Source organism: Pezoporus occidentalis, unplaced genomic scaffold (genome assembly GCF_034315485.1).
Source record: "Pezoporus occidentalis ecotype Australia unplaced genomic scaffold, CSIRO_AGI_Poc_V1 ctg71, whole genome shotgun sequence".
NCBI classification, from domain to species: domain Eukaryota; kingdom Metazoa; phylum Chordata; class Aves; order Psittaciformes; family Psittacidae; genus Pezoporus; species Pezoporus occidentalis.
Window position 1 is genome coordinate 2,225,501 of NW_026916062.1, and position 18,022 is coordinate 2,243,522.

Genomic DNA, 18,022 nt, shown 5'->3' on the forward strand with positions numbered 1-18,022 from the left:
TTTTTTTTTTAATTCATGCAAAGTGAATCAAAGAGAATTCTGAAATTCCATTTTCAGAATTAATTTCAATTATTCTAAGACTTGTAAATTTTTCTTTCTGGAAGAAGAGCCCAGAAATATTCCTTCAGCAATAGACTAATTAGCCCATCATGTGATTCTGATCTCTGTTCACACATTTTAAAGGTGTATCTTTGTATGACAAAACTGTATCTCTATTCCCCATCTATCCAGTTAGAACAGGAAAGTATACAAAAATTGGTGCACATAGAACCTATTATGAAGTCTTAAAATTAATTTTTATAGTGAATAAACATGGCCAATGATAGAAGTATTTCTGCAGCAGATTCTGATATATTAATCTTGTGAAATATTAGCTTAACTGGAAGACTACTTGGTGAAGGAAGATTTGTTTTATTTTTATCAGATCCAGATCTGTAAACATAATCTAGAATATATTATTCTATATTGCTGAACATGTTAAAATTAAGAACTGAAAAACATACAGGGATATGAATTTCATCTTGAATCCCCAATATGACCATAATTCAATGGATTGCGTTGATTCTGAAAAAAATTCTGAAGAATAAATACTTCTTTTTTATAAGAATTAATTTCTTTAAAGAAATACACTATGTTTAAGTGTTATATTACTTTTTGTATTTTATCTGGATTTCAAAATTTTTAACATATATTTAATCAAAGCAATTATTAATTATGATTTATAATAGCAACTGCTGACTAAAAATTAGTCGGTCTTTAATGACACTAAATTTATAAAAGGGTAGAAAGGAGGCCCCTGGGAAGTACACACCTGCCAGCCTCACCTCTGTGTCTGGCAAGATCATGAAACAGATCCTCCTAGACAATACACTAAGGCACATGGAGGACAGGGAGGTGACTAAGACAGCCAGCACGGCTTCACCAAGGGCAAGTTTTGCCTGTGGCCTTCTGTGATGGAGTGACTACATCTGCAAACAAGGGAAGAGCACTCACAGCCCAGAAAGCCAAACATAACCCGGGCTGCATCAAAAAGGCCAGCAGGTTGTGGGACGTGATTCTGCCCCTCTGCTCTAGTGATACCCCACCTGGAATACTGCATCCAGCTGTAGGATCCTCAGTGCAGGAAAGATATGGACCTGTCAGAAAGGGTATAGAGGAGGCCACAAAAATGATCAGAGTCTGGAGCACCTCTCCTGTGAAGACACACAGAGAGTTGTGGTTTTTCAGTCTGGAGAAGAGAAGGCTCTGGGGAGACCTTATTGCAGCCTTCCAGTAACAAAAGAGGGCTACAAGAAATCTGGAGGCGTACTTTTTACAAGGGCTGCATGTGATAGGACAATCGGGAATGGCTTTAAACTGAGAGAGGGTAGATTTAGATTAGATATTAGGAAATAATTCTTCACTGTGAGGGTGGTGAGGCACTGGCACAGGTTGCCCAGAGAAGCTGTATATGCCCCATTCCTGGCAGTGATTGTAGGCCAGGTTGCATGAGACTTTGAGCAACCTGATTTAATTGAAGATGTCCCTGCTTGTTTCAGAAAGGCATTTGGACTACATGGTCTTTAAAGGTCCCTTCCAACCCAAACTATCCTCTGATTCTATAATAAATACTCCATATACATAACTGTAAAACATAATCCTATAGAATGTGAAATTAATATAAAAATTATCACAGATATATTGAAAGAAAAACATACAAACTTTATTATTTACATTCCTTTTTTAAGTTAAGATTTTCAAAAGTCAGCTCATCTTTCCTTTCTAGAAAAATGATGTGTGTTAAAATTGTAAACCTCACATAAAGTGGAATTTTAATGTACTGACCACTTCCACTGAAGTCCAATAAAAGGGACAAGTTCCATGGCAGACTATTCCCGTGTATAACAAAATGAATAGCAGAAGAGAAAAAGACTGAAATGCATAAAGAAAAAGCAGTCATCATCCAAAAGTAAGAAAAACAGAAGACAAAGGGTGAAATCATCCCCCACCATGTGCATCTAATACACAATTCTCTTGTAGCACCTAGGAATTTCCTAACAACCGTAGCCATCTGAATGTTCACAAGCTCTTCTATACCACCAGTGGTCTCAGCTTGCTTCCTCCCTAATTACAGGCTGTTGTCTGGAAACTGTAGATTAATAACCATATGGATAGGGCTGCACCTGGGTGAAACAGATGAGAAGTGTGATGAGAATTAGAGAATATGAACAAAGGACACACAGGAGCTGTTCTTTTCTCCCACTCTGACTATAACACATCCCAATTTTTCACACTGAAAGAAGGAGGACAGTGTAGACTGTGCAATTCCAAAACCAAAACGCTTCACCTTCAGATGCCGGTGTGGTTGCTAAGTAGCAGCAATGTAGTTTATTTCCTACATCACTCACATGCCTCGTGAAAAGCAGTTAAGGTTATCATAAATCATAGGCTGCCTGCATATTAAGATATGCATTAAGACAATATTCTGTTCTCTGTAAGAATGAATTAAAAATGTTATAAGAAATTTTAGGTAGTATGATAAAAGGAAAAAAAAAACTCATAAAAGCATCTATATACGAACAAATTAAAATGAATGGACAGGGAATAAATTCAGATACTGCCTGGAGTATTGAAAGCAACTAGGAAGGCAAAACAAACATCCAGATGCTGTCTGAACTAAAAACTATCACCCCAGATGGAAACATAGCCTAAGAAAGGTGACGGAAAACAGCATGAGGAATGAGAAGTGCAATGAGGACAGATTCAAAAAGGCTAAAAGAGATCTTAAATCTCAGTGTGAGATTTTCCAAAGCTCTCAATAATAGTCTAACTTTAGACAAAATAAAAACAGAATTGTACCTACTGGAGGTTAGTGAGTCATAGTTAAGTAGCTGCAAATTCCATCAGGAAAAGTTTATGAAGCCAAAGATTAAAAAAGAGAGAAAGTAAATTCTAAACATGTCTAAGCAAGAAACTTTCAAAAGAAGGAATAGGTCTCTTGGACGTCAGAAAAATAAGAAAGCAAGGAACATAATGGCAGAGCTGAGAAGGTAACTGGTTTCACACTAGACTGCATCAGACTTATGCTGATGCAGTTATACACTGCAACGGTATACCTTATACTCTTTCAAGTTATAAAAATGTCATCAAAAGATGAAATGTTGGAGCCAACTGATTAACTGAATAGAGTATCCAGCTGTAGATAGGTTAAAAACAAACAAACAAAAAAAAGTTAATAAGGTTGCTGAGCTACTATCAAAAGTATGCATTCTTTTCTTAAAGTGGCCTGTCAGGACTGGAAAGGAATACAGACATTAGGAATAACCCTGGAAATTACAACATAAGAATTCCTCTTTAACTAAATCAGTTAAAATAATCATCAGATGTAAAACATCTATTCTGACAGAATTGTATAGCTCCTGCTATAAAACATATACAGGAATGGACTCCTTTAAATATGTATGTGTATGTTCATGTGTGCATGCAGTAGTATTTTCAAGTCTGTAAGAACTCAGCAGCTCTCTTGCTAACTCCAGGGCCCTTATCCATTGCAGCTATGACTGTCTGAACCACAAAGTGTCTTCTTGGTGATGTTGTAATAAGAAAAGTATTAATATTCTTGTATCTGGGCTGAGAAAACAGGTTTGTCATATAGAGTTGACTATTCATAGAAAACTTTTCATTTGTAAATGTATCACACTGCTGTGATATTTTAACCCTTCCATTTCTAAGCTGATTTTTGTGAACTTATAGAATTTGAGCTCCTTTCAGCTCTGTAAGTAAAACTACTCAGTTTTCTAGTTTATTCCCTGCTGCTTCTTAGCATAACTCTCTTCTTCTTGGACAATCTGTATGGTGGTTCCAATTAGAAGTCCCTACCCAGATAATTTTTCAGCCACTCTTTAAACATTTGTTTTTGTTTTCTCTTATTTTGTTTGTTGTTTTTTTTTTTGTTTGGTTTAGTTTGGGGGGGGGGTGTGTGTGTTTGTGGTTTGTTGTTTTTTGTTTTTTTTTAGTGGAGTACTTGTGAAAAAATTAAACAAAAAGTAACAATTTCCTTCATTCTATTTTTAAAAGAGAGGAGATAATGACAGCCAAGAAAATCTACCAGATGGTTCTTTTAATAAATACATTAAAGTCTCTTTTATTTTAATCCAGTTTTAGCGACTAACATAACAGAAACTTTCAGACCATCAAACCAGTTTTCACAATCTGCCATAAGTTTGCATTTCACAAAAATAATCCTGACAAGCACTAATAGATGAACGTTGTTGGTGCAATAACAAAACAGTATAAGGCATATTTACACCATCCTTACATACAGAACACTGTACACACAAAAAAATCACAGATCCAGAACAAAGAAAATTCAGTCCCTTAGACGTTTTACTTTTATAGGCTTGGTTTCAAACAAATAACTCTCCAAGCAACAGACAACCTCTTGTTCCTGTGTGATTTATTTGTAACATTGTGCTCATGCAAAATAGGTATTTTTTTTTATTGCATTAACATTGAAAGAAGGTTGGGAATTAGTTCTGAAACCAGTACAATCAAATTTTACACCCTGTTTCTCTTCATCCATAGCAAGTCTGAGTCATTGTTATTGGTGACATAAAATGAGGCATTAACTGATGATTGAGATTTTTATTTGGTAAATTCCAAAACAATAATGAAGCTCAACAGACTACAGCTCAAAAACCATCTTTCTTGACCATGCACTTCTTTTCTATTATGAGGTGGTTTAGATGAGATGCTTTTTGTATTTTTTTAAGTTTCTATCTTTTTCTATATATTATTAGAGAAACCATGTACTATCCAACATCCACTGTTCACAGAAAGAAATAATCAGCAGGAACAGCTCTGGTGGCAGAGTTGGCCAGAAAGAGGACATCAGTAAGTTAGTAGCAACTTAATAAACATCAAATGCCGCAAAAATATGTCATGAAAGAGCTGGTTACTATAACCCATATTTCTGTAAGAGTTCAGACTGCCAGGGACGTTTGCGCTCTGGAAAGTAATCTGGAATGTGGATTTTTTTAAAATCTTGGATGCATTTTCTCATTTCTTCCTCAATACTCAGCTTCTCGCATACCTTCTTTTTGGAAAGATTTGTTTCTCTGGACTTGCTAATGAGAGTTTGAAAGAGTTCACTGTTCCTGCGTTTGTCTGGTGGTGGCATCCACTGCACTGGTGCCTTCTTAGATGGACGATCCAAAGTCAGAGTATTTGGCTGGTGGGCTGCGGAAGGCTGAGTGCTGGTGGCATTTTCTTGAGGGGTGCTCGCTTCTGAGTGGCTGTCACAGCTCGAGGTGGACAACTCATTACAGGAAGTCCCACTTTCACTGCCCTTGTCCAAGACTTTGTCATGCTTCCTTTCTTCGTGGTCTTGTTTGGGGGAAACAGTTCTCTGAGGGGGCCCTAATACAAGGCAGGAGAGAAAAAGTATTAAGCGAGCACTGGTTTACATCAAAACTGATTAGATACCATTTAGAAAAACATGACTCAGAGTCTTGGCTGGCATAAGTCGGTGGCATTTCCTTGTAGTCAAAAGAACTATACCAGACTGGTAGACAAGATGAAGGTCTAGTCCACCAAATTCTTACTCCTAAAATGTTTATAGCAAGAATAACTTCACTGCCTGCCTAAGAATGCAGGTAATGAAACATGCATAATGCTCATAGATTATCTGCACCAGAAATCCCTGCAGGCAAGTTTAAATGAGCTAGTTTGCTATTACACACCAAGAATTTATTATGAGAAATTAGATTTTATAGTATAGGAAAATACTATCATACAATTTACAAACTCTTTGCTTAAATAAGAATAATCCAAGGGCTTCAGTTTCCTTTTTGGAAGTTCTTAACTCACCTTCCCAAAACAGTCTACTGATACTATGCTCTGCAGATGTCAACTCTGCAGAAGCCCTGAACAGAAAAAGAAGCATTAATCCTAGAATAACAGAGAGATTGCTCATTACTGACAGAGTCTTTAGGCTTTTTTTCATTTATTTCTTCTTTTTGTATCCTATAGTGATTTCACCACACTTCTTACTGTCAGTTATTATCCCTGGCTTGCCTCAGTGCAAGCTCAGAATTCAGCTGTACTCCTCTTACAGCACAAGCTGGCAAGGAAAAGTAGGTTATGAAGTTATTGATGAAGAGGCACTCTGCAACGGCAGGGAAAGCAGTTTGATGGCCTATCAGCAGGCATTGCTCAGCATTTCACATGTCAGAAAATCAGATCTAGGCTGTTATTCTCTCCAGATACCACTTTTGCTTTGAAGTCTTAAGCAGAATATAAATGTGAAAATTAACTGGTAGCCTCTAAATCTGTACAAGTGTTTTCATTTCTGAAGCCTTATTTCAGAACTCCAGCTGTGAAGTGAGATGACACTATGCTGACATCATATAAACGTCACAATCTTAATTTAGGACACTGTCTAAGGCTTACAGAAATGTCTACAGAGTTCAAGAGGCACTGGATCAGATGGAAAGAAAAATTTCAAAGATGTTTAAATATCTAAATGAAAATGTAAACTGTGCCTGCTACAAATCCTGAAATATCCAAACAGTTTAGGCATCTAAATATTTTACAAAATCTAGATTATCCTTACAGTTTCTCCAAATACCACCAGCGTTGGTTAACTGCCCTTGCCAGAACCAAAACTCAGAATGAGAGCTCAGCCTCCAGTTACTGAGGCAGAGTAGCAGAGATTTTTTTGAGTCACTGTTTTTTTCAGAATTACAAATTAGCAATATAATTACAATTATAAAGAATGCAGAAGCAATATGAACACTCTCGTGTCTTTTTGACAGTGCAGTTCTATGGTTCAAAGGAATCTAAGAAGATTGCAGTATTTCATATTTTATTTATGAGACACAGAGGAAAACAAAAGAAAGCGGAAAAAAAAAAAGCAGCAAATCAATAATCTAACAACAGAAGCATTCAACAACCTGCTTTGCTTTTGTTTTAGTCAGCATCTCAGGATGCCATGTCACATTTCTGTTGTCCATCTAGAGAAACCCATGTGTAACCAAGATCCAAAGAGGAGAGACAACACTCCATCAGGGCTTGTACTTACATTATTCAGAGTGAAAAAGACAAGTAATTTTCTACTTCATTATATTCAACCCAAATATTTAGCACATGGTTGCAGTGATTTCCTTCCTCTTTCTCTTCCAGAAGTATGTTCACCTTCTTAAAGAGATGTATATGCTTTCCTGCTATTGTTGTATCAAGCATTTCGTTTCATACCTCAAACCATTATATGAATGAGAGTCAGCTGTCATGGAATTACTCTAGCTTTGCAGCATGTGATTGTAAAACCGAGAAGTTAATCAGTTAATGATTTCAGTATTGTTACTCTGATTTTCAGTAACATGATTAACATCAATATCTAATCTAGTTTACAATCTTAGCTTCTACAAATGTATCAGCACACTCTGTGACTAAGAAATTAAAATTTTCTCTTAGCCACACCCTGTAGTCTTCAATTGTCTTTCCTGCCCATTTTTTGCTGTAATATAATAAATCAAGATATTATTTCTACTTATACTTACTTCTTTTGGTACTCCTTGCTTTTCAAGGGCTCAAATCTGCATGTACTAAGGCTCTACTTCAAAAAGACACTGCAATACACCTTTTCAAGAATATAAAAAATTCCACTTCCTGGTACAAGATTGTTCAGGAGCCTGACAATAGGCACATATTTAAATGCTTTTTTGGATCACAGCCCTGAGGTTCAGTACCTTACAGCACTAAGCTCTGTATGCTTCATTGAATCACCTAAATTCACAATGACTTAAACCCAGACACACATTTCTCCCACACCTCTCCTTTTAAAAATTAACAAATCCTCCCTCACAAAGAATTCTTTACATGCTCCTGCGCTTCTTTCTCAGCAGTGTGTTATTAACAGAAGCACCAGTTCTGCTACAGGTGAGGTTTTTCTCACAATATTTTCTGCTGGCTGAAATTCAAAGGAATTTATAAATACATAAGAAAAAATCCTCAGGAGATATTTGTTTAATTTTCAACATCAGGGATTATCAGATAAATTTAGCTGCATCTCTAATTTGGAAAGGATCTCTTTATTGCCCTCCAAGCTGTCATGCTCATCTGTGGCTGGGTTTGGGTGATGGGATGCTGTCTCCACTGTACCTTCTCAGCCCTTCCAGAGTAACACCAAAGAATTTCAAATACCTGTCTGCTTGAAACTACTTATTTTCTAGGAGTGCAGAATAGTTTTTAAAAACTCAGAGAAAGTGTATTTGCTCCATTGTGCACACAGAATCATCCAGTGATAAAATCATTTAGGCTGGAAAAGGCCTTCAAGATCATCAAGTCTAACTGTTAACCTGGCACTGCAAAGTCCACACATAACACTAAAAAAACTTCAGTGACTTACAATCTGTCCCTCCTGCTCCTGCCCTTTCTAGGATCTCCCACCTGCTGCTGGCTCCCTAACTTAGATGCTGGAACTGAGTCACTGCATCTCAGACCTCTCCGACTCATTCTTAACAGTCTTAAAGTTAAGGAAATAATATTAAAATTCAATTAACCTGAGTGCTTCATTATCTTGCTTCACCAAGGGCAACCCCTGCTGTAGTGGGCTTCTATGATGGAGTGACATCAGTGGACAAGGGAAGAGCTACAAACGTCATCTCTCTGGACTTCTGTAAGTCCTTAGACATGGTCTTCCACAACATCCTTCTCTCTAAATTGGAGAGATATGGATTTGATGGGGGGACAGTTCAATGGATGAGGAATTGTTTGGATGGTCTCATCCAGAGGGTAGTGGTCAACAGCTCAATGTCCAGATGGAGACTGGTGACAAGTGGTGTCCCTCAGGAGCCAATACTGGGACCAGCACTGTGTGATATCTACATCGATGACAGACAGTGGGATCAAGTACACCTTCAGCAAGTTTACAGATGACACCAAGTTGAGTGGTGCCGTTGAAACATTGGAGGGATTGATTGCCATACAGAAGGACTTTTAGAAGGTCAAGAAATGGGTCCATGTGAACCTCATGAGGTTCAACAAGGCCAGTGCAGTGTCCTGCATCTGGGTTGGGGCAACCGCTGGTATCAGTACAGGCTGGGAGCCAAAGGGACTGAGAAAGTATGTTTATACTGAATGTAAGGAAGAAATTTTTTACAATAAGGGTAGTGATACACTAGCAAATATTGCCCAGAGAGGTTGTAGATGCCCCATCCCTGGAAACATTCAAGGTCAGGGAAGGGGCTGGAAGGGGTTCTGAGCAACCTGATCTACTTGAAGAAGTCCCTGCCCATTGCAAAGGTGTTGGACTAGCTGACCTTTAAAGATTCCTTCGAACACAAACCATTCTATTATTCTATGATTGATTCTACGATTCTCCTCTGTCTCTCTCTGTAGGTTAAACTCCCAGTTTATTGTGTGCACAGTGGCAGATTCAAGAATTAACTTCTTCCTCACACAGTTTTTTTATTTCTGCAGTGTCTCAAAGATCATTTGTTTGTTTATGAATCAGTTTATTTTTACTGCAGAATGTAAAAGAAGTTGTGAACATATGCACAGATTGCTGCAGTTAGCTATTTTAATAGCTACTGTATTGACAAGAAGAACAGAAAATCTTAGCTCTGAAGTACAACAGTTACAGCTGGATCTAAGAGATGTAGATAAAAGTTGAATAATTATATAAATACAGTCATTTGGAAACAAAACATGAACAACACTTCAAATGTGTTCAGTAGGCAGTACCTCAGTCAAGAATGGAATCTGTTAGAGAGATGCTTTTACTATTCCAGAAAATATACACAAAAACCTGAAATTATTTGAGTTTTGCCAATCTCCTTGCCAGTGCTATGAAATGAAGCCTGTTTGTTAATTTAAATAAAAAACTAAATCAATTAAAAAGCCCCAACAACAACAAACCAACCAACCAAACAAACAAAAAAAAAAAAAACCAAAAAAAACCCCAAATGAACAAACCCAAAATCTTGAGGTTTTCTATGATATAACTTTAGTGAGACAAAGTTCTTTGGGGTATTATCTTCATCATTTTCTGTTTTGTCAATTATACCTTTAAAAAAAACCCAACAGAACAAAGGCTATTTTTATTTGTTCTTGTAGAAAATTTTATATGTAATCCCAAAATAGTATTTTCAGTTTAATTAATAATTTCTGCATGCTTAAGAATATTGGTTGTATGTGATTTGTACATGACTTTGCATGAAATGCAATTTTTTTCACATTGTTTTGCATAGAGAAGAATCCTTATTTTATAGGCTTCACGAATATTTTTAACCTGATATCAGCTATGTTAAACCCCTGAATGAACTTTTCCTCTACCTATTATCTCATAATTATATTATATTCAGAGTGAATATAAGATGAATCCATGTTTTATGATTTAATCTTAAGAATCTAAGCAAAACTAACTATAATTAATATGCAATAACACAAAACCCCTCATAAAATATCACATTATAATGGACTTATCCATCTTCAATATCTAGGGGGTTTTATCACTTTTCATCAACATTCAAAGTGTTACACTAAACTGAATGCTTAGAGAAGCCACCTGTGAAATCTGATAATAGGTTATAGCTACTGTGGGAATCTTTTCATTACCAGACTTTTAAGTACTTAATATCACATTTCAATGGCAAATGATTTTCTTTCATGTCTAACTTTACTTTTATTTTTTTTAAAGATTATTTTTAAGAGATATAAAAGGATAGCTCTAAGCCCCTGACATTTTCTGTGGTATATTAATGATATTTCCAAGTTTAGAATACTGTTCTTAGAGCCCAGCTCAATACATGAATTCACTCCCTGAAAACAGAAAGGGATTCAGCTTGCCTCTTACCACTGGAGTTGTAGGTTACGACTGGCTTTATGGCAGGCAAATTTACAAGTGACTTCCTGACCACTGCACTCTGTCATTTTTAATGCACAATGAAACCAAGCTAAATCCACTGCTTGGATTTAGCAGTGAGAGTTTATGTGGTTTTTTTTTAACTCCATACAGTTTGTCAAGGAAACATTTCTACTTATTTTAGTTATTGCAATTTACATCTAATTTAGGCTTGTTGGGATCCAGGGAGAGAGAAGGCCATGCCCCACTTAATTTCTATTTTCAGGCTAATATGCTGGTTTACACAGGAATTAAGTGGCATGCAGTCTTTAGCTGTCCCTCTGCCTACAGATCAATTTTATCCATTATGAACATACCAAGCAAACAATATTAATGACTAAGCATATAATGTGAGAAATATCTAAGTGCTTTTGACAAGCTCTGCTCTTGACAGCTTGCACTTACAGGAAAAATTGAAAAGTTCAGTGTAGAGATTTCAGTGCAATGAAACTTTGTGTGGGAGTCTTTGTGCTGTGTGGTTTGAAATTGCTTCAAGAAAAAAAAAAAATCAGTTCCCAATTTCGGCCTCGGTACAAAATTTCAAACCACTTTTTTTGACTAAAGGCCTGATCTGAATAATGCTTAGTATGTAATAGTGAAGTATTTTTCAGAAAGGAGGATTAAACCTCAGTATTTCCTATATTCTTCCTCCTTTTAGATGAGTGATGAGTTACTATGGATAGCCAAATACTTACACTTTCCTGTTGTTTGACCCGACACTTAGCTTTAGTCAATGCAAAGTAGAATAGTTTCAATAAAATGAAAAAAATGTTCCTTTCACCTTTGATTACTTCAGGGTAACATATTCATTTGGAAAAAGTGAGTTAACTTCCCTCAGGCACAAGAGAGAATTAGCATCTGGGAGGCTTTGATTTATTAATGTGCTAAGTCCTGAACTCTTGGGTAGAAGGCCAGCACTGGTGACATATCAACTTCAGCACTTTGAGCAGAACTTGAATTGTATGTGATTTAAGAAAGCCAAGCAAGTCATCTTGCAGATGAGTCTGCCACAGAGAGGTTTTGCGAGTCTCAGCAGGGCTTTCCTGACATGAAATATAGCACTTAGGCTCCTCACATTCTATTAAAGCAGTTTTGTAAATATGCCCTATGCTCTGGCAAAACTTCAAATTCATATCTACAGGGCATGTAAATTGGCTTGGCTTCACTAACAAGCTGATGGTGAGCTGTGAGTGTGGGTCCAAAACTGCGTAATTTAAAAAAAAGGTTATACTTAAATGTTGACCCCATTGAAGTCGAAGTCAGCACAGTCTGTGACCTTAAATTACAAAGCAATAATTAAAAAGTAAAGCCTTTTCATTCTAGTATGAATGAAAAAAAAAAGATCTTAGAAGGAAAGCAACTTAATGGTGAAAGCAAAATGGGTAAAAATACTCTCTTCTTGCAAAAAAAAAAAAAAAGTTAGTTAGAATGACTTCTATGATTTCTCACTACTTTATTCAAAAAGCATAATTTTATTGGAACCCCTGAAAAATTCATCTTTAGGTGAAGCCAAGCAAAATTACATTCAGATAATACTTTAGCCCCCAAATATTTTTCATAAGAACATATGAAAACCTCACCGTAGACTTTATTATCATCTTTGCTAGAATACAGAACCTATAATAGGGTGTTCAATGAGTCATTGTAGACAAACTAAAGAAATAATGAGAAAAGTAAAAAAAATAAATAAATCATGGTGATTATGAGAGATGGCAAAATATACTTCTTGATTATTCAGAAATGTTTCACCACATTCAGAATTTAACAGGAAATGCAAATTTTCCCATAATAGTTCCTGTCCCCTACTGACAAGCCCTAAAGGCATTTCACATGCTTTGATTCCAACACAAAATTCCAAAGTGGGAATTGTACACTGAAGTCTTAAGACTGAAAGTCAGGAAACCACCAATACCATCAATAGCACCCACGGTGTATGATGCATGACAGACGTTACCAATTTCAGGACTATATTGCCAGATCATACTCTGCAACTAAATTTGTCAACCCTGCTAATGACCCTCGAAGAGACCACTGTTCTGCAGATTGCAAGATCTTCTACTAAAGAAAAACTTAAAAAAAATCTATCCCAGCTAAATGCATACTGCAAAGTTATCTGACACGTTCATAGCAGGCAACACAAATGTCCAGAATCAAACAGATGCTTCATGTTTTTTGTGTTGGGTATTTGGAGAAATCACTGAAGCAGTACAGAATATTCTTCCTGAAGCAAAATCTGGGTAAGTCATCACAGTTTTCATATGCTATATTAATCTTGTTAGCAGCAGAGTAATAGCTCTACTAGAGAATTTGAGTGTCAAGGATATAGAATCATAGAATCATATAAATGTCCTTAAGTTGTTTCTTAACCATTTTCTTGAAATCACCTCTAACACAGGCTTAAGTTACAAGAAGAAAAAAAAAAAGCCCCAAACAAATTAAAAGCCAACAACACAATTACAAAACCTATGTTAAGGGAAGAAGTGAAAAAAAAGAAAGATAATCACTCCATCTTGGCATTGCAGAAACACATCCCAGATGAGTCTCCCTCCCATGATTCATAGGACAAACTATAAATGACTGCTTAACCCATGGGTTTAGAGACTCAGTTGTATTTCCTTTTTGGTGTTCTCAGACCACATTTAGAGAAAACAGCTGTTAGGCGGTGGGAGAATACTGGCCTCTATAACCCTGTTTATTCCTCTTATAGCCTCAGATCCTTGGGGTCCCTCTGGAGTTGCCAGCAGTTATCATTCTCCTTTCTCACTCCCTTCCCCTTTATTCCAATAACATATTTATTTGTAAGTCAACTAGGAGTTTCAGCCTGTTGTCAACCACATTGCTGGCTGCTTCTTCCTGCTTTGTAAATATTAATATTGGTTGGGCATCCCCTGAAGTGTGAAACAGTCTTTTAGCCAGAAAGTCTGTGTTTGGCAAAGCCCTAACCCGAGTTTTAGGCAACGTGAAGCTGAATCTTTTTCCACACAAATAAGCAATGCACTTCTTTGAACCACTCACCTTTAATTTTTCCTGAATTATTTTTAACTTCTCAGCTGTCAAATGTGGCTCTATATGTGGCCACATAAATGCTTGTGTGCAAACAAAAATGGGAAATATTCAAGGGAAGGAACTGCACTCCTCAGTGACGGCTTATGGCAATTTGAAACATAATGAAGCAATTACATGCCTTCTTGTGACATATACGTATGTTAAATATATTGACTTAATAATGTCCCCATCAAATATAGTTTACTTTCAATAAACGTATACATGGAATGTAAAAAATGACGTCTCAAATAAGATCTACCAGTCAGAAACGTATTTCGGGGTACTTCAGGGATTCAATCACTTCCAAAATCACTGCTTCTCTCTTAGAAGCTCCAACATGAGTTAAAGCAGAGAGAATGTGATTAACACAGCAATCTCAGGATTCTTTGTTCTGATTTTTATTTTAAGAAAAGTTCATTCATAACTTATTTGTAAGAACTCTTCTCTTAAGGGACTGTCAGTGGCCTCAGACTTGCTTACTTTGTCCTTACAGTAGGAGTAACAGGCAAAAAAACCTCCAAACAAACAAACAAAAAAACGCAACAAAAAAGGTACAGAATCAACCACCACATTTGTGGCTTTCGTCCCCATTTAGTTTCAGATATCTAAGCAATAGTTTTCCTTGTTAACTTTTATTTCTGTTTTTCTAGTATGATCTCACATTACTTTGGTTTGTCAATTATCCTAGTATGATCTCACATTACTTTGGTTTGTCAATTACTTTGTCAATTGCTTTAGCTAAAATGTGTCATCTTCATTTCTTCCTTCCATCTCTTTCAATTTTACAGGTTTCTTTCCTACTGGCATGCAAAATAAATTAATGTGAATTTACAGAATGTGTACAAAATATGCTAGCAGAAAGTTGTCAAAATACTGTGCACTGGCTTTGCCATTAGAAAAAGACTCAAATTAAAGAAACACTTCAGACAGCAGCAATCTTGGCAGGCTTACATAATATATATGACAGCACTTCAGGCAATAAGCAAGTGGAAAACAATGGGAAATGAACACTTGAATCAAGTTTGCATTTTACTGAGATCTAGCAGTGAATTATCTGAACTGGGCAAGAGTCCACAGTGAATTATCCTAAGGGTTCAAGCACTGAGAGGGAAGCAATTCAGAATACCCTCAGATTATATTTGTATAGTTTCATGCTTTTCCTCTCTGGATCCCTGGAATAATAGAAGAGTCTCAATCTACAAGAGTTCTGTGAACAGACTACAAACGTTTACTGAAAGCTTTCCCTAAGTAACACTGATGGTCATCATTGAGGTCTTTCTCACTTCTGTGTACACAGCATGAAGTACATTTCAGACTAACATTTCAACTATAGCAGTGCCATTCATCTATTTTGTCATTAAGGTTTGGTACATGAAAACTAAAGTAAAACAATATGAAATTAAAGGGGCATTGAATCCTAAACTATGTAAACACATGCCAATAATAACACACTATCTTTAGATCTAAATTCCTAGAGCTGCCTTACAGCACATTCAAAGCATTCACCTCAAGTAAACAGCTACAGAAAATATTAAAACATATGCAGAAAAACAGTCTTACTTGTATGGTATATATTTAAGTAAAATAAAAATTATTAAATATGTGAAGGATAATGAATTCACTCTGCACACATCTTGTTCTCCACAAAAAATAGTTTGCAAATAATTTGCATGCAAAAAACATATCCACACAAACAAAATATTATGGCTATATGACATAAACCCACAAACAGATAGCAAAAATGAATGTTGAATTCATTAAATTAATTCTCCTTGAGAAATGGTGAAACCACGCAGATTACAACTACAGTATAGTAAATACAATGTGAAGTTCTTAAAAGAAATCCTGAGTATTTACAGAACAAACTACATTTTTTACAGGACAGAAACAACAGCATTTAAGGGACAGGATTACAGTGGTCACATTTAGAAATTCAAAATGTATAGGGATTCTTAAGAGCAATATTAGAAATATTGCAAAATTTCTTCAGACACTTCTTAGATAATATTTGAAGATAAAAGTGATACTATGTATCTTGAACTAACCTAAATTTTTCACCATTACTTAATCCTCTAAAGGTAATAAAAGGAAAGCCTAAAAAAGGATCTACTGCTGTTACTGAGGTGGCTGTTAGTAATATTCATTTTATTTCCCTTGCAGACTGTATGTTCTAGTAACAGGCTACATTGTGCATAATGTAGTTTTGCTGCATAATAATTAATAGATTACCTTTGCCCTGAACAGGTTAAAATCTAAGAACAAGACAAGAAACAACAGATGGGAAGAGACAGACAGATGGGAAAGTACCAAAAAATGCAGTACTGGTCAGCACAATAGGCTGGTTGTCTCAGACCTCCAGCTGTCTAAGCTTTTCTCAAAATTTATATGAGCAGCACAAAGCCAGAGAGTTTTAAGGAGGATTTTGAAGGATAATAATACAATAACTTTGCAGATGTTAGTAGTATCTTCTCCCTCAAGTACAAAGTAGCATCAGAGGTGACATGAACATGAGCAATAAAGTCACAGTGGACTGGTTGGGGCTAAGAGTCACCATTGCAACAGCAAATGATAGAGGCTAGGTGAGGACAGGCAACCAAAGTCCTTAAGTGTGGGGATAAGCAACCCATGTCTGACATAAAAATGTGAGATTTAATGTAGGGACTGAGAGGCATAGGTGAAAGCAGTAAACTTCAAAATTATTTTTTTCTACCAACACAAAGCAGATATTCTGGAAGCAGGTAAAGTAGTATTTCCCACAGCTAGATAAAGTCTGGATGGAAGAGGTGGAAAACTAGTTGCATCCAATAGTTGCATTTACATGTCACATTTCCATCCCTGACCAAGTAACAAAGAGTCTGATTACCAGCCCAGGTAAAACCAGCATCAGAAAGAGTAGGAAGATTTAATCCTCCTCTTATTCCAAATGTTTCAGATATTTACCAGGAAATACAATCAACACATATAACTGAGATATTTAATCACTTACTACAGTTTGCAATGAATAAATTATGCCCAGCTCAGATGGAAATGTATTTGTTTAAACTCATTCTTTCCTGAAATATTAACCACATTTGAAAAGTTTTAAATAATAAAAATGTTAAATATTAAAACACGGACTGGTTTTCGACTGTCCAGCAAACTGAATACCAAATAAGTACAGAAGGCTATCTAAAGAGGGTGACAGCATTCTTTAGTGAAAATTTATTTTCTTACATTATTCTTAGCAATTTTTTAGATAAAATATACACAATCTTGAGCAATTCACAAAATATGTCTTGGCAGCACTAAAATGTAGATACTATTAGTTGATACCTAATTTAGCCCTAATGGAGGCAAAGAAAACAAACAAACAAAAATCTCTAAAGAAAAAGTGTGAGAGTTTCAGAGGAGAAATACACATTTACTTATACATCTCACCACAATCCTACATTCCAGTAAATTATGTGAAGAATGTTTCAACTAGGAGCTGTGCGGCTTTTGTAGCTTTGCATAGCAACAAAAAGAGTGAGAGCAGGAAGGAAAAATACACTATAAAGCATCCTGAGAGAGTGAACAAACACTACTATTGAAAATTTTACATCAAATTTCATCTGCCAAATCAACCTGAGCAATTTTCATTTTGTCATAGTAACCTACCTTGTAGTAAAAACATTACACAACCTCATTCTGATTATCACTAATAGTTCTGCCTCAGTTTGATCAAAGGCACAGTCAAAAGCTCTTTTACTAGTTTCATTAGAGCTAAAGTAGTCTACTTTCTCTTATTTTCCCATCTTTGACTGGCTCAACAGAGGAATGACCAGCAGATGGGATAATTAATTTGGAATGTTATCACAAAAAAAGTCACTGTGTTATTAAAGCAGCATTCAGCGCATTTTATGAAGTGATCATTTATAAAAAATAGAATCTTATTTTTTATTAATTTGCATTTTCATTACATTAATGTAAGAGCTATCATATGTTGGCTATAGAAAAACCTAAAATACATAGAATATAAAAATTAAGAAAAAGCTAAATGGCAGTAGGTATGAAAACATTTTTTTTTCTAATAGCTATAAGGCTTGGGGATATTTACTCTTTCAGAATACAGGACTC

General features: G+C 35.9%; 1 protein-coding gene across 1 annotated transcript in view; it reads right to left on the reverse strand.

The window, feature by feature from the left end:
• Positions 1-4,084: 4,084 nt before the first annotated feature.
• KCTD8 (potassium channel tetramerization domain containing 8) overlaps positions 4,085-18,022 on the reverse strand; it is a 90,104-nt gene continuing 76,166 nt past the window's right edge. The window contains exon 2 of the mRNA XM_062642501.1: positions 4,085-5,397. Coding sequence (XP_062498485.1) covers positions 4,937-5,397 — 461 coding nt within the window. The 3' untranslated portion in view covers positions 4,085-4,936. The remainder of the gene's footprint in view (positions 5,398-18,022) is intronic.